The sequence below is a fragment of the Zootoca vivipara genome, chromosome 1 (genome assembly GCF_965207765.1).
Source record: "Zootoca vivipara chromosome 1, rZooViv2.hap1.1, whole genome shotgun sequence".
Lineage (NCBI taxonomy): Eukaryota > Metazoa > Chordata > Lepidosauria > Squamata > Lacertidae > Zootoca > Zootoca vivipara.
The window spans coordinates 107969312-107991850 of NC_142582.1; the positions used below are offsets into that span (position 1 = coordinate 107969312).

A 22539-nucleotide genomic window follows, 5' to 3' on the forward strand; every position below is an offset into this window, starting at 1 on the left:
TGATTTGGAGAATGTTGTCTCATCTACGAACTACATTCCTGATGGGTGCTAATACAAGTCATTAATGCCTCTTTCTGGCATGCTTTTATTGCATACAGCAAAGACTGTCATGTTTTGGACTTCACTATAAAAAAGGACTAAAACAACAACAACCCACCCCTGAATCCTGAAGTAAGGAAAGAATCCAAGATGGTTTAGAAGTGTTAAAAATAAATCTCTTGCCTTGACATGGACATAAGATAGGTACCTATGTTTCAATTACTTTTGAGACAGGAGGCTTCCTCAACCCTTTCTTTCTCTGTTTGTTTACAAAATATATCTGCGGCTTTGCCAGAAATGGAATGTACATTAAAACAAACTTTGTATTCTGTATGTTTATTCATCCATGTGATGCCTGAGCATCCTTCAGAGCAACAGAGGTGAGGGAGGTGTTGGACAGAGCTCTAGTGGAAACCAAACCACCTGTAATAATTAGTGTTATGCTTCAGAGAAGTTGTTTGCCTTTTAAACAAACACTTGTTTTCAAAGCTTGTATTTAATTTAAAAAGTCACCCCCCAAAAAACCTTACTCTGTAGGGAGTCATCCTGCCTCATCTGGCTCCATCACAACCAATAGCCATGCTAGAAAAGAAAGTGATGCTGTTATTAATTTGTTAATTGGCCCAGTTTTCCATGCAAGGTGGTAAGAAAGGGACCATAGCACAGTTGCAGATCAGCAGGCAGAAAGCTTCAGGTTCTATCACTGGCATCTTCAGTTAACAAGATGTACCAGGTCATGGGGAAGTCCTCTGCCAAAGACTTGAGAACTGTTGCCAGTTGAAGAACAGTACTGGGCTAGATTGACAAGTCATCAGACCTGATGTAAGGTCCTAAACCTGTATATGGGCTAGGGATGTCTGACTAATTGGATCCTTGTGAACACTGGTGGAGGAAAAGGAGTGCAGGGGGAGTGCACCGCTCCCGGCAGCGTGATCCCAGTGGGGTGCCATCGCGGTTGCCCCCCCACCTATGGTGGGTGCCCCCCCCCACTGCTTGTGAATTCCCATGGGAACACAGCAATCCTTCAGAACTTAATAGCCCTTTGAATTTTGCACTTCTCTCAAAATATCGTGGTGCCGCTCTGGGCTAATAATAATAATAATAATAATAATAATACATTAAAAATACACCTGAAAAGGTATGTTTTGCAAGAAAAACAAATGTAGAATTGTTGAGGAAAATCTGTTAAAATAACGCTTAAATGTGGCTTCATATGTGGTTTTTAAAAAGCATTTACTGCCTATGATGTAATGCTTGAGTCATCTCTAATTGCTGGACCAAGACACACCTAACCCACCTCTGGAGCTGCACATTATGGGAATATTTTGCTATGGTATATAAAATGTATTTTGTGCCATTTGTCTTCATTACTGATGTGACTGATGAACTCCTGATAAGCTTCCCAGTCACTGGATTATGGCATTCATGCCATGGTGAACATAGGAACACAGAAAGCTGTCATACTGACTCAAAGCATTGCCCATTTAGTTCCTCATTGTCTATACTTCCTCCAGATTGCTGGCATGGATCACTCCCAGCCCTGACTGAAGATGCCAGGGACTGAACCTGCCCCTTTGCATGTAATATTTGTGCTCTTTCACTGAACTTCTGCCTGCAGGAAAGCAATCGTGTGTAAAACTGTGGTCTTCCAGATGTTGTTGAGTTACAACCCCCATCATCCCTGATCATTAGCCATGTTGACTGGAGCTAGAAGGTTGGAGTCCAACATCTGGAGAGCCATAGCTTCTCCATCCTTGGCATAAAGTCATTTACAGAGCAAATATTTGAAAGGATTCAGGTGAACGAACCAAACTGTATGTTGTAGAGAAAAAGAGAAACCTCCCAGGGTCATTGCCAGTCTGGGGTTGAAGTTCCGAGACAATGTCCCATCCGGTGACCAGATATAGGTATGGTTGGTTCCTAGATGGAACACTGCCCCATTTGTGGAATTTTATGAAAGACAGGTGGGATATAAATGCAAAAGTAAATAACATAAACATTTCCCTCTCCAGCTAGCAATTGTAGATCAGGTGCCGAGGAGCAAGTGGGAGCAGGCCTCAGCATTGTGAAGGGAGGGTCTGTTCTTTGCAGCTCAAAAAATGGGGTCAAATGCTTCTACAACCAGGCAGCAAAGATTCATGGAGTCTGAACTGCATTGAATTCTAATTTCCTTGAAGATGTCTCCCTTCTCGTCCAGCTCTTGTTCACCTCACGCCTTCCTCTTTTATCTCTTTTCCCAAAAGAGTCATATTTTATACAATGGTTAGTCCATTTCTTAGAGCACCTTCCCACCTGGGGGTGCCGTGGGGAAGTTGTTTCTTTTCTTCTTGACTTCCTTTTTTATTTTTTGATTCTATGTAGTGTGGGGTTTTTTTGTTTCGTTTTTTTTTTATCAGCCAGCATTCTCCATTCTTCCCTCCTCTGTGATTTCCCAGACATGAGATAAATAGCCTTGTATCTTACAAGCTAAATACAATTACTGCTATCAAAACCAGAGCCTTTCTCTCCTTGTAAATGTCTCTTGGAAGCTGATAAGCTGTTCAAGGCAAACTACGGGCTTCTGCTTAATCCTGAGATTAAACATAACCACCCAGAAGACAGCAAAAGATAATATTTGTGGGGGAGGGGTTGAAGGGGAAAGTGAGATTCTCTCCTAAGATATGAGGAGAGGACATGCAGACGATTCAAGGTTATTTGTAAAGGAATTAGCCAAAACACAGAAGTGTGAGATTATGATGGGGCTATTTCATCTGATAATGCCTAGGCTGTTGTAGATCCTAAAGATGAGATATAGCAGAGAGACCTTTGGGACCAAATAAGAGAGCTGGGGAAGAGAGATGTTTATGTATAGAATTGTGGCTAGTCATTGGAGGAAATGATGGCAGAATGTAGACTGATCCATGGACTTCACCATTCAGGTTATTGCTTCAGATGTGACACTGACGAGGTTTGTGAAAACTGGAGAAGTGTCAGTTGTCAAGAGTAAAGGATTTAAGTCCACCCTGCATCTATTATCAAAGACCTGTTTCTGGTGCAATATCACACACATACACACCCTCTCGGCTTTTGAGCATGATTTTAGGGTTATGGTGCTGATGCACGTACCTTTGCTTTTATTAGTGGCTTGGTTGTTTATTTCAATTGGCTTTGCGTTTTTATGGTTGCTTTTAGTGTAAAGCTTGTTTGCGACTTTGAAAATCTTATTACATTTATTTGCTACATTTCGAAATATTTATGAGTCATCCTTCAATCTGAAAAGGGTGATGTGCATAACCCTAATCATAAGAAACAAGGGAAGGAGGGCTATTTTCACTTGTGTGTTGTTGTTTTTAAATCCGTGGAGATTCTAATCTGCATTTGTCATGGGTGGCATGATAGAATGGTATTTATTAAGGAATATGAAATGCAAAATAGCTTGATTTTGAGCATGGCATGCCACAGATACTCCTGTTACCTTTCAATCCATCACTAGGGTTCTACGAGGGTTGCCCCATTTTAAGGAAGGTTTTGGGGGAAGATCCCTAATGGTGCTTTTTCATAACTGGTGTTTTCACTGATTAATTTTTCATCTCTTACACATTTTGTGGGACTTAAATGAGCCCTCAAATGCTTCCCAGCCATGTGGATCGGAGACTGACAGCCTCTCTTCAGACGCATTGACTGCATCTTATAATAAGCTCAAAATAAATTAAAAGACGGAGTTAATAAAACAGCATTGGGGGAAATGCCTGTTTTAGAAGATGGTGCTGTAGCATATGTTGAAAGATCTGCCAAGAGGAACGATTAAAGCATGACAAGTTGAAATCAAGAGCTGATTGTAGCTTGTCACTCCGGGGTTATAATGTGTGCATCAGATTTATGAAAGCTAAATTGAAACACAAACATGATTGGGTAGCACATGTACATACAGTCACCTCTTCCCACTGAGAAACTTCTGCAAATGTAGTTTGTATGCATGTACACAGGGCATAGGTGCATGAGAACACCACCTTTGCGAATCTTAGTAGGTTTGTGTCTTGGCAGTGCCTGAATGGATCACGCCACCTGAGAACCACATCTGTGGCACCTTGGGATCCATGATGTAAGAAATATAAATATAGAAACAACAACACCAAAGCCAGGGACTGTAGCTCATTGGTATAACTCGTGCTGTGCATGCAATGGGCACTGCCATCTCCACTCAAGAACAAAGGATCAGGGAGCAGGTACAGGAGCAGGTACAGCTTGCTACAACCAGAGAACACCTTCTGCTCACAAAGCAGGCCTTCCTTACCCCATGTCCCCATACCAGAATCTGGTTTGGGGTTCCCACCAACCCACTGGTGCATGTTCCATTCATGCAATGACTTTGTTGGATTCAACCTAATCTATTTAAAAAGCAGAATTTTAAAAATACAGTACTCATCACTACTCCAGCACATGGGCTCTAAAACTAGCTGCAGCAACTGCAAAAAGTGTACTATTCAAAATTTGGAAACAGAAAGAAACAGAACAATAAGAGTATTTCTGATGCTTTGGTTTCACTTCAGAAACAAGAGCAGCTCATCCAGAACAAAAACAAACAAACAAAACCCAGGGAGATACTTGAAGAGTATTTTGGAACCATCCTGTAATCCACTTATATGGCATATGCCAATAATTCTATCTCACTTTAAAAATAAATCCCATTTTATATGTGTTCTTGAATCTTTGGTTTTCCAGGCATAATTTGAATAAATAATTCTTTTTTTCCCTTTTGCTCCTTCTTTTTTTCCCTTTTGCTCAGGAGTTCAACAATCACATTTGTGTAGGTTGCCACAGTGGAGGAAAAGAGGGTTGGGGTGGGGGAGAGAGAATGAGAATGAATGAACAAGAGAAAGGAAGGGGGAAATCTGTTCATGTGGTGGGAAAACATGACTGATACACATAGCATGTGATGCAGTTCTGTGCATTGTCATTGTGAACTATCCCGCCCCCCTTCTTTTAAGGGGAAAGGATGACATGAATTGTTGACCCACATGGCCATTATAGGCATTGTGGGAACCGGTGATGTCATTCATCCTTTTTCCACAGATACATTTCTTCTTACTTTAGCAATGTGAGATTAATTATTACTGGTTCACCTGCAGATCATCTTATGACGTTTTCATGCTGTTGACTGCAAACCTTATGTGATGAGGGGGTGTTATGGCAGAGATGGAGAAGCAGCCTATGTGGATCATTGCGCAATGGGAAAATTGTGTGTGACAGTTCAGCTCAGAGAACCTCCGGGTACTAATATTGCTACATTTTTCTGTCAGGTTACTTCTGTTTCAGTTTTCTGGTCAAATGGAATAATAACAAATATTCTGAAGACACACACACACACACACACACACACACACACACACACAAATAAACAGCTGGCCAGAGGGCTTGGCAGCTTGAGCAATAACTTTGTGCTTTCCAGACCCACTGCCTGCAGAAAGAACAGTGCCAGCTGCAATCCCAGCCCAGCCCAGATGACATGCAGTGGCGACAGAAGGAGCTTAGACACACGTCAGCATTTCCTTTGCTCAAAGAAAGGCTGCAGAAAACACAAAGCCATTTGGATGAAACAATATGTTTTTGTTTAAAAGGAAGAGGGTCAGTTGTTGGAGAGCGCTCTGTCCTAGGTTAATGATCTCGCTGCAGGATTTGGGAAAGAACTGAGCTCTGAACTGAGCAGCCAAGAACTGAGGGCCATGGACCAACTTCTTCTTGAGCGTGCATACTTTGCCCACAATAATCTAAGCATGGAGGAGGTGAAGGGGCAGCACATCCTGTTTCTCCGCCTGACACGGAACAGGAATGCACCATGCCACAACACCAAAGCCTCCCTTACCTGTGGCGATAACCATGGAGGTTTCCGGTGAGATCTTGATGAAAACTGGCACCTTTTCTCCAGTGATGGCAGAGCGCTCATAGGGGTGTCAGCTCTTTGGCTTTCACCGCCCAAGTTGGCTGCTTCATCTTGCTTAATGTCTGAGCTGGCCCTGAGGAGGCCTCACTCTGGCCTTGCTATGTTGACCAGCAAGGTCTGAAAGGGGTTTGTAAGTAGATTTTCCTGTATGTGCTACTTATTATTATTATTTATTTATTATTATTTATTAAATTTGTATAGTGCCTATCATCCGAAGGTCAGAAGGTGCTTCACAGCATAGAAATAAAAAATGGGAACACAAAATGCACAGTAAAACCTGTAACACCCCCTCCCACAAACACATTTAAAAGGCCATTGAAGGTTAAATCAGCCAAAGGCCTGGTTATAGAGAAACATTTTCACCTTGTGCCTAAATATATGTAATGAGGGTGTCAAGTGAACATCCCTGGTGAGAGCATTCCACCAATGGGGAACCACCCCAAAAAAGGCCCATTCTCATCTTGCTGCTCTCATCTTGCTGCTCTCCTTTTGTGGCACACAAAGAAGGGCCTCCATGATCGCAGGTCAGATCATAAGGGGAGAGGCAGCCCTTACAAGCTCCTCCAAAATCAGGAATCCTATACACTATGAGTTTTTTCATGCCTAAAGAGAGCTGTTATCTCCCATATGTTTTATGCAACTTTTGGCACCTTCCAATGAATAACACCATTATTATTTTTTGCAGACAGTCCCTGTTTACTCCATTGTAGCCAAAATGGAATTATAATTCTAAGAATAAAAATACCACCTTACTCTACTCTGTACATATCCCATTTCATAGCTATGGGGCCAGTCAGAGACACCAGCCCATAGTGGACACTAACAAATGAGGACCTGATTTACCTATCCTGTTTTTTAAACAAAGTTTCAGTAATGTCTCCATGACTTTTTAAAAAAATATTCCATTACAAAGGCAGATGGGTTGTTTTAACTTCCTCTTCTCCACCTGTCCTTGGCAATAAACTGGCTTAATTTTAATAAGCAACAAAACACCTTTGATTAAATTGTAATTAAACAGCACTTATTTTTACAGTTCCTGATCTGATTGGCTGCTTTCCCTCTATGTCAATTTCAGGTTGTTGTTTTAAGTTCTAATGGTTTAGCTGGATTTTGAGTTGCTCAAAAGAAAACAGGTATATTATACGAATACTCTTTCAGTTAATCCCTTTCCTGCTTCATAAGCACTATGAAACTTGTTGATGTTGGTACCTGGCTTGTTCAGACTAGATCAGGAGGAGGGCCAGCGTAACAAGCAGAAGACCCACCAGACATGGGCCCTTCCACTAAGCCAAAGACTACTGATATGGGTTCCCCTGAGGAACTGGCACATTCACCATGAAGGTCCTATGTCTCCCAGTGCCCGTTCCTGAACACACACAATGCACCCACAATGCATCTGGCTACAGCCCAGATGAATCTTTCTGACTTACTTCCCAGAAAGGAGAAGGAACCATTGAGAGGTAGATAGGGCAACTTCCTCTTGTTGGAAGAAGTTGTCAGCTTAGAGCTGTCCAAGGTCCTGCTGTACCGACATTAGCCCATTGGCTACTTACCTTGTTGATGGCCTGATTATGGCTGCCATCCTTTTTGACACCTGGGTCTAAGCTGCAGGAACACCCTTTTGACCTGTGAGCTGCCACTCAAGCTCAGGGCACTCAAATATTCTGGAGTGTGGAATGTGAGGATTAAGTGTAAGGTAGTGTGAGGTAGTGGGTAGTGGTTTTGGACATAGAACGGGGAGACTGGGATTCAAGTAGTTACTCAGCCATGAAGCCTACTGGTGGCTTTAGTCTGGTCACTAACTAACTTGTGGTTCACAGCCAGCAAAATTTCTTAAGCATCCTTATAAAGTTACCAGTATAGATGTTATACACTACAGAATCTGGAATGGTGTACATTTTTGTGCCAGGGAACTTAAAGGAAAGATTCAGCAGAAAAGTGGAAGTTAAGAAGTAGGATGGTTTTTGTAATCATAAAGGTTTCTTGAGGCCAGGAGAAACTTAGGGACAAGTTCACTTGGGTGATCATAGGACTAACTTTAGTTGACTTTCTTTTCTCACTCCACTGCAGTCTTGCCTGCTAATTCTGTCTCTTGTTCCGGGTGCCTTTTAGTGCCCATGTTATCTTTTGTTCCAAAGCCTGTGGGTTGAGGTAGCCTTGGTGTGAAGTTCAGCTCTTGACAATAAAAGCATCACAATGAGAGGAATGAAAGACGAAGGCAAGGCTTAAAGGAAATGGCAGGATCAGAAGGAAAGAGGAGGTCAAGGTCATCGTGGACTAGAGGAAATGAGAGGACAGAAAAGAAAAGCTGAACCAGAATAGCAAGTTCTCTAACTTTTTCAAACAAGGAATGCAGTGAGAAGAAGGACAAATACTTGGGAACTGAAGCAAACTTGAATAATGAAAATAGTTTGCTCTTCTGTTCAAGTCCCTTAATGATGCTTTTTCAGTGAGGAAACTGAAGCACAAGTAGGTTACCTTAATAGGTCTGTGCAAAAGTTGGGAAAGAAACGAGATGGCCAGGCAATTTCTTACAATGCTAGCTGTACTTAGTTGATGCTTCTCGGTGTTTATGGGCTTTTCCTTTAATTTTCAAATGGACTACTCTGTGGACAGACTAAAAACAGCTTTAACATAAATTATTATTTGCAGGGAATAACAAACCTAACAACATTATCAAGGAAAACCTGAAAACACAGTACAGTGGTACCTCGGTTTGCGACCACAATCCGTTCCGCGGAGGCGGTCGCTCGCCGAAGCGATCGCTCCCCGAAGGCATGCTTCTGCGCATGCGCGAAGTGCCGATAGAGTGCTTCTGCACATGCGTGAGCTGTGCAGATCGTGTCTGTGCATTCGACGTTGCGGAACCCGGATGTAAACACTTCCAGGTCCGCGGCGGTCGCTCGCCGAAGCGGTCGTAAACAGAGGTAGGTGTTAACCAAGGTTTGACTGTACTGTACAGTGTTCCAGGATGCACTTATTATTATTATTATTATTATTATTATTATTATTATTATTATTATTATTTCAATTTATATACCTCCCTTTATCCAAAGAAATCTGACATATTTGATTCCGATCTTAAGGTCATGCTAGTTAGTATAGAATTACGATAGCTGGGAAGTTTATTATGACATCCCTGTTTCTACTAGTGAACCACTGAGGAGTGGAAGCAGCAGCATCCATCTTCAGAATTATGGACACAATGGACTTACATTATCACCATCCCTTAAAGTTTTGCCGTAATAGTGTTCAAGATCTGACTAGCCTGGGATAAGTGCTGAAGCCATAAGAGTTTGACTGGGCTGGGCAAGACAGCAGTTTTTATGGTCTGCTCTTACACAGCCCCTTCATCTGTCATTTGTAATTTCCTGACAGTGAACTGAGTGCCTTCTTTTTCAAGGGATTACCTGCTCATCCATTTGGGGAGGCGCATTCATGTGACTTTCATGAAGTCCAGCATGGTGTAGTGGTTAGAGTGGTCAGATCAGGACCTGAGAGACTAGGGTTCGGATCTCCATGGTCATGAAACTCAATGCGTGACCTTGGGCCAGTCACCCAGTCTCAGTCTAACCTACCTCACAAAGTTGCTGTGGGGATTAAGTGAGGTGGAAGACAACCATGTACACCACCTTGAACTCCATGGAGGAAAAGATGGGATATAAATGCAATAAAATATGGAAATAAGGAAGTTTTAGGCACATTTCCTACTTCTGGTATTCTGAGAAGTTACTTGAAACTCCAATGAATTTTGCCTGGCTCTTGTCTTTGGAGGCTTTCTGCTTTCACCCTTCTCCCTACCAATGGCTGGGGTGGGGTGAGGGGATGGCCAAAATTAGGTTGAGCACTATGCTGTTCCTAACTGCCTCAACATCCCGTTGTGGCCATGAGTGCACTAGCCAACCACAATATGGGGGGAAGGGTCGTAGGTTAGTGGTAGGACATATTCCCAAATTTCTATGCTGACGTGGATTAATAATAATAATAATAATAATAATAATAATAATAAATAAATAAATAAATAATAATAATTTATTATTTATACCCCGCCCATCTGGCTGGGTTTCCCCAGCCACTCTGGGTGGCTTCCAACAGAAAAATGAAATAAAATAATCTATTAAACATTAAAAGCCTCCCTAAACAGGGCTGCCTTCAGATGTCTTCTAAAAATCTGGTAGCTGTTTCTCTCTTTGACATCTGATGGGAGGGCTTTCCATAGGGCAGGTGCCACCACTGAGAAGGCCCTCTGTCTGGTTCCCTGCAACTTGGCTTCTCGCAACGAGGGAACTGCCAGAAGGCCCTCGGTACTGGACCTCAGTGTCCGGGCAGAACGATGGGGGTGGAGACGCTCCTTCAGGTATACTGGACCGAGGCCATTTAGGGCTTTAAGGGTCAGCACCAACACTTTGATTTGTGCTCGGAAATGTACTGGGAGCCAATGTAGATCTTTCAAGACCGGTGTTATGTGGTCTCGGCGGCCGCTCCCAGTCACCAGTCTAGCTGCCGCATTCTGGATTAGTTGTAGTTTCCGGGTCACCTTCAAAGGTAGCCCCACGTAGAACACATTGCAGTAGTCCAAGCAGGAGATAACCAGAGCATGCACCACTCTAGCGAGACAGTCTGCAGGCAGGTAGGGTCTCAGCCTGAGGTGCATGGCAGGGAGAGGAGGAGATCATTATTCAGCTATCAAGGCTTTTAGGCATTGATTGATCCATTGTCAAATCACCTTTTAAAAGGCAGGTGGTCATCACCTGACACAGGGCTTGCAAATCTGTTGTCCAAAGAACCTAGCAACAAGCTGGTTCTGCAAGGAACATCATTATGCCATCAGATGATTGATAGGTGGGTTGTCCTGCCCACCTGTCAGAGTTGGCCTGTGGAGGTGGTGGAAGATTAGCATCTGACCTGTCAGGCCAAAAAAAAAAAAATCCCCTGTCTCAATTTACACAAAACTAATAGCACCCCAGTTGTAGAATACTACCCCTAAAGTAGTTAGGTTTGCCTGGTACCTATTTTCTTCTCATTTTTCCTCAGCTTTTTTGATGTGATTTTAATCCTTCTGGCTGTTTTCTGTTGCTTTTATAATCTTTTAGCATTTATTTATTTATTTGTATTTACATTTTAATGTATTGGGTTTTTTCTAAGCCACTTTAGGGAATATGATTGAAGGGTGGTATTAAAAAATACTTGGAGTATCTTTTAGAAATAAATATTAGTCACAATTTCTCCTTTAAAAACATGTCTTTTACGTCACTGTGAAGCATTTCTTTTGTTTTCTTGGATGCCAAATTGCACTGCCTGCCTTGATAATTTAGAACAGGTGTGTGTGCATGTTTTGTGCAACCATTCTTATTAGCATCTTCAAGAAGAAGAGAGCACATCAGGATTGTATTCATATTCCCACCTGGAAGCAAATGCCCAGTGCAATTTACTGGAACTTTTGAGCCGTTCTACTCCACTTTTAACAGCGGTAAAAGTGTTCGGACCAAGATGCAACGTCTGTCAGTGTCTGAATTGTTCTTTTATTTCTGCGGTCTGAGAACCCATTTTGGCTTAGAAACTGGGCAGCATGAACTAAAGTCTGGATTGAGATCGTCTGAGTTTTTGTTTAAAGGGGCAGGGAGGGAAGAAAGAAAACATACCGTTTAGCTGTGGCAAGAGAAGAATCTTTGTGAAATGCTGAATGAGAAAAAAATATATGAGTGGTAAGAGTTGGAAAATGCTAACAGAGTGAGACCAATTGAAGTGGGTTAGGATGGGGCAGAGTATCCCTCCATCAGCAGAGATGAGTACTGTCTGTGGTGCTCACACCAAAGAATCCTGGGTGCTGAAAGTTGTTAGGAGACCCTTCACAGGGAGAATTTCCAGCACCCTTAACAGACTTCACTTCCCAGGATTATTTGAGGGAAGCCATGACTGTTAATGTAGGGTACAAGTGCTTTAAACCTATGGTATGGATGTGGCCTTAGAGCCTGGCCAGCATAGATTTCACAGGTGAAATGAACAGGCCTTTCTTTGTCCCCCTGCCTTCTCACACTGCTTTTATCCATGTTAGCAAAGGGGATGTGCATATCTTTGCTGGGTCTATCTTCTATTTACCTTCTTGCTGGAATTTTAGAAAATATATTTGCTTTGTGGCTCAAACAAAAGATTTTCATCCTTTAATGTTTGGTGTCAGAAGCAGCATGGAAGAACTTTCCTGGCCAATATGCACATATACTGTAATTGCTTATGCAGTCAGCGCAGTTTTAGAAGGGATGATTCCTGTGAGCTCATGACTCCTCCTGCACACAGGAAAGGTGATTGCTACTCTGCTGTCAGACCCGGTGGGATATACATCACCAAATTTATTAATAAATTTTCTGGTTTTCAGAAGAGGGACTCTATCATCTCAAAGTTTATTTTCTTTGACATTACTCCTCTTGTAAGTAGACTCTTCTTAGCAGTTATATACTTAACTATATAACTATATGAACCTGTTCAGAGTCATGCTAATTATATGTGTAATGATATCCTCTTCATTCAGATGGCTTGGGATATGCAGTTCTATTTTTCTAGTAAAATAGTTGCCGGAACTCACCATGAACACCAACCACCCTTGTTCTCTTAAAACGGCAATGATGCCCACCTGAGAGGTGCTGGAACTGAGTTCCTGTGAGTTCCCCCTGAAAAAGCGCTAGATATAGGGGTGTGATAGCATTGTATGTCTGCATTTTGTGCTTCCAATGTGACATCTGGAGAGGAAATTTCTTTGTCACTCTTCTGTTGATATTCATGGGGTATGCAAACATTTTATGACCATACATAGGACAGACACAGAACTTCCTCCTTCAGTTGCAGCAGGGGTATGTGAATCACTTGCATATCCGTTCCTCATAATTAGTGAAGACTTTCTCCGTGATAATGTTATAATCTATGGAAGCCTCCCTCCAGCCCTTCACCAGATGTAGTTTAAACTTACTGAATTATACTTATCCAATATAAGATGATATTAATACTTGCAGAAAAGCCTGTGAATTCAGTTTGGTGGTGATAGCAACATTCCTAGATTGATGACTTCTTTCTTCCAAATATGGATCAGGCAAAAGATGGTAGGATGTTTTCAACGGTTATTATTTCCCCGTAATGTGTTTTGCATTAAGATACAAATGATGAATGGATTACTGGGGGGTTGATTATAAGAGGCAAGCAGGTATGTACAAAGGGGAAAGGGTTTTAAAATCACTTTGGCCACAAGTAGCAAAAATAAATCAGTATATTATTATTAATGTTTTATGAATAATGAGTCTGGTCTCCGCAGTCTTTCCACTTACATGTGAAGATTCCATTGGTACTTTATTGTATAGACACTTTCCATTAATGTCTCTTCTCTCTGTCAAGAATCAGATTTTGACTCCAAAAATATAACTGAGGTGTGGGGAACCTTTGGTCCTCAAGACATTGCATCCCTTCATCCCTAGCCATTGGCCATGCTTGCTGGCGCTGCTGGGGGCTGTAGTTCAACAACATCTTGGAGGGCCAAAGGTTCTCCACACTTGATATACAAACAATCAAATGCTTATTAAAGAGGTGGCTATTTCATAGAGCTGTGCTTCAGGGTACAACATATAGCCCAAGGTCACGTAAAGTACTACTGCTATGATGTTAATTCTCTAAGATGACCAATCAAACTATCCAATCATTTTATGAACTATGGTTGAATGTAATTTTTCCTGTAAAAGTATTTTTGTTTCCTGATAAAGTCTGTGTTGTTTTCATTAAAGTTGCTGCATGGAAAATAATAATTTGAAATGCAAAGAATATTTTAATGAATGAGATTTTTGCAACTGGCACAGTTTCCTTCTCTACTGAATATTTTATGTGTACAGTGATAATGAGAAACTTGTCCTTTAACTCAGTCTTGTCCATGAAGTACGGAGATGAGCACATTCTCATGCACATGTTCTTAAAGCTTTCTGAATAATGGTTCATATAAATGGGGAAAAATAAAGTTAAAAAGGAACATGAAAAGATGCTAATGCTGCAGTATAAACTTACTTGAATTTTCAGGTGTCATTTGATTTTTCCTAGCATTTTTCCAGGTATGGGATTACTGAAAGTTGTTTTCTGCAAAAAAAAGCAAAATAACAATAATAAAACATAAACTTAAACATAAATTTAAAATCAAAATCTTTAAAGATGTGGTAGAGACTAGTCATGCATTTCCTGGATTTGAAGAAGGTCTAGGTTTTGACTGAAGCAGGCATTTTGAGTTTTCTTGTAGGATTTGATACCTTATGCATGTATGCTATACATTTTTCAATGTAAAGTATATTGAATTTTAATTCATGGAATTTGAGCAAAATATTTTAGTACCATTCCACTAGACCCCTTGTTCTTTACCTTGGCTTTCTAAAATGTAATTAAGAGCCAAAAGTACCAAATGTCGCTTAGCATTTGCCATGCCATTTCGCAATGCACCACCTGTAAAGTGGAGTGGATGCCACCATTGTGAATGCATTTTGAAAATCACTGGCTACAATCCCAGATGGTGATAATCCTTATTGACTGGATTTACTGCAGGAAGTTGGGAATGAACAATGGGAAATGAAGTGCTCCGCTTTCATTTTGAGTAGTGTACATGCCCAATCATGTGACTGAAGTAGGTGGCAGGGCTGGTGGCAGCAGTTAAGCTTGAATGCCAAACCTTGTGGGAACTTAACTTGAACGCAGCCCCTGAAGCCATTGCTTCGGCTTAGCTCACCTCCTTGCTGGAAGGGAATTCCCAGAATGTGACAGTAATATTACCACCATTTGAGATTTCCTCCAACAAAGTTTTACTCAGAGTAGATCCATTGAAATTAATAGACCTAAGTTAGTCATGACAATTACTTTCAATGAGTTTGCTCTGAGTAGGACTAGCATTGGACGCAAACAAGTAACTACTGTATAGCCCTTTTCACGTTTTTCTTCTTGGGTGTGGGTTTTTTTTTTATGTTGGGAAAGCTCATATGTGAAAAACTGCCTTATACAACAGATTCAAACTGCTGGTCCTTCTAGCCCAGTTAAGTCTAGTTATACCAGCAGTACCACTCCAAGGTCTCAGCCACTGGTCCTCAACCTGCTGCTTGACATCCTTCGCTGGAGATGCCAGAGGATGAAATGAGAACACCTCCATACACTGAGGGGTGGCTTCCCTCTCTTCTGCTGCAACTGAGCACCCACGAAGACCTGTGAGAGATTTACCCAAGATGAGAATTCACAATGATTTATTTGGTCAAGAGGGAGGTTCACTGTCCACTTCTTCGAAGAAGAAGAAGAAGAGTTTGGATTTGATATCCCGCTTTATCACTACCTGAAGGAGTCTCAAAGCGGCTAACATTCTCCTTTCCCTTCCTCCCCCACAACAAACACTCTGTGAGGTGAGTGGGGCTGAGAGACTTCAAAGAAGTGTGACTAGCCCAAGGTCACCCAGCAGCTGCATGTGGAGGAGCGGAGACGCGAACCCGGTTCCCCAGATTACGAGTCTACCGCTTTTAACCACTACACCACACTGGCTCTCCTTATTCACTATTTTCTATCTGTTCAAGTCATAAATACTGCCAAAGACCTAATCTCACAAACAACTGATTCTCTTTGGCACCCTAATTTCCACAATTTCTATATAGACGTCTGCATTCCCTAATGCATGCACATTTAAAAAAAATAGTATGCTATATATTTCTGCCTATCTAAGCTGGTTTATATAGGTTCAGACTCGGCAATTTGTTCTTCGTCATCATGTTCTTTTTCAGTCCCTCTGCTGCACAGGCCTCAAGTCACCAGTTATTATTATACATATACAAAGAAATAATGGAGTGTAGTTTTGGGTCTCCCATCTTCTGACCACTTATAAGGGATGCTCCTGCTGAATGGTCAGCGAAGTGATTCCAAAGTAATTGCATTCTTGATCTCTCCTTTTTTTTTATTAGAATTCAAATTGTTCTGGATTGCTGGCTGCATCCTTTCAGGTGTATCTGCATGCCTGAGGCAACCTCCTACATGACTAATGCGATTAGAAACATGATTGACAGAACATACTTCCACGATTTTACATTGCCTTTTAAGTCTTAATAGCAGAAGCTATAGGGCAGTGCCAGGTTGACACCGGGCCTGAGGCACAAGTATAGTAGCAAGTTCAGAGATGTGCCTGCAGTGCTTAATTACCTCAAAGGGACCTGCTATTGGTAGCAGTCAGTCCGGCATTTAATGGCACACACCTGCGAAAGTCTTTCATTCCCTCAGATTACAGCGAGAGACCCTGATCAGGGCAAACTTGGAATGAATGTGCTAAGTTGTCTCCCTGCAGCCAGCAGGCCTTTTCGCAGCTGGCTGTGATCCCTGCCCTTTGCTCCAACCCCACTGCAGAGCTTTCACTTCTTAAATGTCCCGGCAGGAGGATTTAACCTGAATCTTCCACCCTGTAGTCCTGCTCCATGTCTAAACTGAAAGAAAGAGATCTGACGTCCAAATGTAAACTGACTGCTAACACAGCTGAAGGCTCAAAATCAGATATGAATTACTGCCACACAAATGCTAGGCAGCTGATCGGAACTGCAATGCCATTCTGTATGGAGACATTCAGTGAGCACAAAAGCCAAACTCAAGGCCTGAGTTGAACCTGAGGGACCAGGCTGCAAACACAACTCTTTACATCCCTAGAAGGTGAGTCCCTTTGAGCCTTCATATAAGTGATGCAGAAGGTTTTCCATCACTGTGAGGATAAGTATTTGGGGGGGGGTGTACTATTTTAAAAGAAAGGAAGGGAAATGATTCAGCATATCTTCAGCTGAAGTGCTTTCAGTTCCACTTGCATGTATTTGGAGAAAAATAAAATCATAGAACTGTAGAGTTGGAAGGGACCCTGAGGCTCAAATATTCCATCTTCCTGCAGTGCCAGGATCTCAACTAAAGCATTCCCCACAGGTGCTTAAAAACCTCAATTGAGGGAGAGACCACCACCTTCCAAGGACGTCTGTTCCACTGACAAACTGCTCTTGCCATCAGAAAGTTCTTCCTGATGTTTAGTTGGAATCTCCTTTCTTGAAACTTGAAGGCCTTGGTTCAGATCCTACCTTCAAAGCAGAAGAAAACAAGCTTGCTCCATCTTCCATGTAACAGCCCTTCAGATATTTGAAAATAGCTGTCATAGAAACATAGAGTTGGGAAGGCCCAAGGGTCATCTAGTCCAACCCCATGCAATGCAGGAATCTCACCTAAGACATCCACGACAGATTGCCACTCAACCTCTGCTTTAAAACATCCAAGGAAGGAGAGTCCACCACCTCTCGTGGTAGTTTGTTCCACTGCCAAACAGCTTTTAGTGTCAGAAAGTTTTTCCAAATGTGAAGTTGGAATCTCCTTTCTTGTAACTTGAAGCCATTGCCTCGAGTCTTACCCTCAAGAGCAAGAGAAAACAAGCATGCTTCCTCTTCCATGTGACAGCCCTTAAGATAGTTGAAGATGGCTACCACATCTCTCAGTCTACTCTTATTGCAGCTAAACATACCCAGCTCCCTCAACTGCTTCCCATAAGGCTTGGTTTCCAGACTCTTGTTATCTTGGTTGCCCTCTTCTGCACATATTCCAGCTTATCAATATCCTTCTTAAATTGTGGTGCCCAGAATTGGACACAGTGTGGTTCTGAACTGTAATTCAACTTTCTTTCTTTTGTACCTCCTGAAGTGCTTTCCACTCTAAAGACCGAGGCTGCAACAGTCTTGTTTGCTCTATTTACTGGCAGCAGAACACTGAGAGGCTTCAATGGAGGCCAACAGAACCTTTTCTCCTTCAGGTTCTAAGTTGTGGAGTTTTACTTGCAGGGCAAAATCTCCCACTTGCCTTCTAATGTGGTTTGGCAGATTTATTGAAATTCTCAGCAAAGGGTTAGCACATCAGGAAACAGTAAAGAATAATAAAATATTGGGAATTGGCTAAATGGAGAGAGATAGAGGAACAATTGGTTACATTTGCCTATCAGTGCTAATCATGCAAGGAATAGAAAAGGCACAATCTTTGTCTCAATGTTTTAATCACCTGATCTTCTAAAACTCCAGGAAATGAAAGGTTAACTATTCTGTACCACACTAAAAGAATAACAGTGTAATTCTATGCATGTCTACGCAAAAGTAAGCACCACTGGGCCAGTGGGACTCACTCCCAGGTGTAGGTGTATAGGATTACAGCCTTAATTACAGCCTTAATATACTTCTTCATGTTCTGTATATTTAAATACCTTCATAAATAAAAGCAAAGAAGCAAGTCTAGGATGTTTTTTTAACTATTTCATTGACTTTTCAGATTGTTTTTAAGCTGTTTTTTAAACTTTAAAGGCAACACTGATACTGCGTTCCAATTGGTAAAACAGAAAATCCCCTTCAAATATAACCGGCCCGTAGAGGAATGGCTGCAGGAAAAAGGTAACAGTTGTTAAAACTTTCATTTTAAATCCATTTGATTCTAAACCCTCATTTTTAAAGCCTGCAAATAAATGTTTCTTAAATTAGAATCGCCTGCTGCATAAATGACTCTTTTAATTTTCATTATAATTTGTGTCAACTTCCACCTGCCATATGTTGATAAATCATGCTATAATACATTGCTACTAAAAATGAAGTTAAAGGGACGGAATTCTAAGCTTGCAATCCAAAAGCAATGAAGAAAGAAGCAGAAATTAAAACACCACTTTAAACATAAATAGAAACAACCAAAGCAACAATATGTATTATGGCAATTTAACCACTGCATGAACTTTGTTGTTTTTCCCCTTAAAAACATATATATTTAAAGTACATCTATATATTTAGCATCAAAGTTGCTTTAGAGGTTGTTTGGAAAGCACTTCATTCAAGATTTTAATAATCTGTAAAATATATTTCAGGTGTGTGACTGCCCTAATCATTATAACATAGTTAATCTGTTTTGGGTCCTCATCCCCCACTAGTCATACCCTAAGACAGCAATTCTGAATATTTGCATATAACTACAATAAAGGAAGAGAGTGAATGAGGTGGGTGTTATGTTAAATATGAATGAATCATATCATAGAAACAGAATTGTAGAGTTGGAAGGGGCCCAAAGGGTCATCTTGTCCCAACTCCTTGGTTTTCAGATTATTCATTCACACTGTTCCAATTATCCTTTTTCCTGTGCTCTATGGAAAGTTGTGGAGTTTTACTTGCAGGGCAAAATCTCCCACTTGCCTTCTGATGTGGTTTGGCAGATTTATGGAAAGATTTATAGCTCTATGTAAAGTGCCCACAAGGAAAGTTGTCCCCTATGCAGAACTCCTTCTGGAATTCTGCTGCACATGGATAATGAGCAAATTCCATCCAGATTTCCAGAATGGACATAAATGAGAAGAATAGTGATCCAGTGTCAAAGCATGGAAAGTTCATTTTTAAAAGGAGCTAGTTCTGGTTCAGCATGTCCCGTTCAAGTTGGTTCCTTATAAAACGAACTAGTTTGGTTCATTTTTAGTTCAAGTTCATCCAAATTATCTCCATCAATTTTTCCTTCAGCATTCAGAATGTTACAAGCTGCTGTATTAAAATATAAAATACAGCAGAATGTAAATGGTTTCATTTATTTTCCCCAATGATTTTATGATTTTTAAGCTTTAAGAGTCTAAAAGAGTAAAAAAAATATATGAACATTAGAAATCATCTTCACCAAAATGAACTTCAGTTCACATTCAGTTCACTTGGCATTTAGGAGAAATCCTTTCAGGAGCAGTTCAGAAATTTCTGAACGAATTCATTGAACTTGATTAAACTGAACTAGTTCATTCCAAGCCCAGTGCTCACTGAAATCAGTACTGTGTATCAAGCACTGCACATACTGTGTTGGAGACTGAACCCTGCACCCAACCTGATTTCCTTTACAGAGCTTAAATGATTCCAAAATTATGAAGTTTATGGAAATATGAACCAGACTTTAATTTCTGGTTTTTTAAAAAAGAAAGAAAAAGCATGTGGGGGTGACTGCTGTCTTCAGATCTATTTGTATCAGAATATTTTAAAAAGAAAATAAAAAATATTCACAAATTCTCCCCAAGTACTGAGTAAACATCTTGTTTACTTTTCTGTTGCTGAGCTGAACCTATTAATAGTTGTAGCTGGCCTAAAAACTATGAGGTCCTAGGAGGACTTGTGTAATTGCAGCAAGACAAGTTTGCTTAAAGTTTTTAACTTTAACTGATTTTGGTAAGGATTTTAGAGGAGAGATTGCCCATTAAACAGCTTATCAAGTAAGACATAGGGATAAAGAAGGAGGCCTCAGCTTGCTGGGAGAGGACAACCCCAAAAAGAAGATCACTTGTGGAAGAGGAAATTTGATTGGAGAAGTCTGAAATTTAGTGCTGTGTAGATGATGTGCTCCAGTCAGTGTTCAAATCTTACTTCTGCCATGAGCCCAGCAGGTGATCCATAGCAACCCCCTATCACCTCTCTTGTTATGGACATAATTAACTGTTGCTCCCCCCCCCCCCCAAGCATGGACTTACAAGCCAACAGAGGCTGACTCTGGGAAGATGCCCGCCATCCAAATTTTTCGTGATGTCTGAGAGTCATGCTACATTGTGCTTTCCAATGCACTCTGAGAATTTGCCAGGTGGCTTACCAGACCCAGCCTCTGCTGTCAGATAACCCGCAGCCGGGGTCATAGGTGGACGAAAACAATATTGGCAAGCCTGGCCAGGGCACTTAGGCTCTGCCAGCGCCCCCAGAATGTCAGGTATTGCTGCTGTAATAATAATACTGATCTCTCTTTATAGTGATATAACAATATGAAGTGCTCTAAACACCCTAAAACAGGCCCATACAATGTATCCCTCCCTCTATCCAACTCTGCTCTAGTCCCAGGTAGGTAACAAAGCCAGTGTCTTTATTAAGCTCCTGGTCACTGGGCTACCATGCATGGTTGGTGAGATGCCTTTTGCTTGGTGCATCGCCAGATGTGCCCCCCAAAACACTGCATAAATGTCAATTATTATCACTAAAAATGATTAATGTCTTGGTGATCTGACCCAAGTTCGTGAGAAATGATTTTTAAAAGTTAAAACCTTTTCAGACTAAAAAGTGGTTAACTTTGTTTTGATAATCTCAAATAAAGTCCCTTTAACACTAATGATAATGCCAGCCTTGCTTTTGTTAAGACTAGTGCATGCCTGATGCTGTGATGACGCTCATGTGCTTGAGAAACCCATCCTTGTTTTTAACATTTTTTTTCCTTCTCTGTAGTTTTCACCATTGATTTGAGTCTTTCTCCCCCATTGCTTCCCCAAGCCTGAAATGAGCATGCCCAAGTGTTTTATATGTGTTTACCACCTTGGAATTCTGAAATTGATGTTTTTGCTGTTGTGTGGATTATGATGATGATGATGAAGAAGAAGATGACAGTGCTTTGAGGGTTTTTGTTTTTGTTTTGTTTTTAAAAAAACACATCCGAGCAGCAGGTTCTAAAGAAAACAGCAGCTCCAGAGATCTCTAACATTTCTAGGAAGCATGGGGGTGAGCTGGGCAGTTATTGATACATGTTGTCAGCCGAAAAGACAATCTGTCATAAGTATTTTGTAATATTTAGTGTACCTGTATTATGCAATGGGATATATAATGTCAAAAAAAATTAAAGAAGGTATTTTTTGATATTTCAGTTGCCACTATATATGAGAAACAGCAGGTGGGGGGGGGAATCACCCATTCACCAGCCTATCATTTATTCATTCATCTACACCTGCCTGCCCATCCAGTCATTCATTCATTTCCTAATGCATCAAGAAAGTCTTATGTCAGAAGACCTCATAAAGATGATGAGTGCAAGGGTAGATAGCTGTCAAAATGGAACATCATAAATTGATGGATGCCTAGATGGATGGATCAATCTATCGAGATAGACAGCACAGCGTATAACTCTCTGCCAGATATAATAGACCTACAATGGAACCATTTCCAATTAACACAATGGATGCAATCCAGAGGGACGTAGGTGCCCTCGAGTCCCATTTCAATCAGTAGCGCTTAAGTATTGTTAAGCACTTATGCGCCTTTGATTTTGAAGATGCATAAGTGGGGGCAAGGGTAATTAAAAGAACTTTTCAAAGGAATGCCAGAGCTGTTTCTCCATGTGAAATAAAGCCATTGCAAGGGGTAGGTAGACAGGAAGAAAGATACAAAGATAACAAAAGCATAAGTGGAATTTACAATTAAAATGGATTTCTGTTGTAATATTTAATCCTCTAGCAATACTACAGTCCTATGCACATTTACTTGGGAGTAACCCCCATTGAATGCATTGGGATGCACTTCTGAGTAAACATGCCTAAGGTGGTGCTGTGTTAATCAAACCACTTTACCAATTCAATTTGTACAGATTCAGAAAATGGGGAACAAGACTAATTCTCCTGTATGGTGATATCTCTGTTTGTAAGTGCAGTTTAGCTGGGGAACAGAAGTGAAATTAAAATTTATTTGGAACTACAGGTGCTTAGGAGCAACTCAGTATATATGTTTGTGTAAGAGAGAAAAAGTGAAATCAACTCCTGCACACTCATCCCAATATTGGCT

At 41.0% G+C, this 22539-nt stretch overlaps 1 protein-coding gene across 5 annotated transcripts in view; it reads left to right on the plus strand.

Moving 5' to 3' along the window:
- Positions 1–22539, plus strand: part of NRXN3 (neurexin 3) — an 862130-nt gene that overhangs the window by 700564 nt on the left and 139027 nt on the right. For 3 of the 5 annotated variants that reach the window (XM_088672565.1, XM_088672568.1, XM_088672558.1), the window contains exon 14: positions 18310–18396. The exons of the other annotated variants lie outside the window; for them this stretch is intronic. In XM_088672565.1, the coding sequence (XP_088528691.1) occupies positions 18310–18396 (87 nt within the window). The remainder of the gene's footprint in view (positions 1–18309; positions 18397–22539) is intronic. 5 annotated transcript variants of the gene reach the window in all.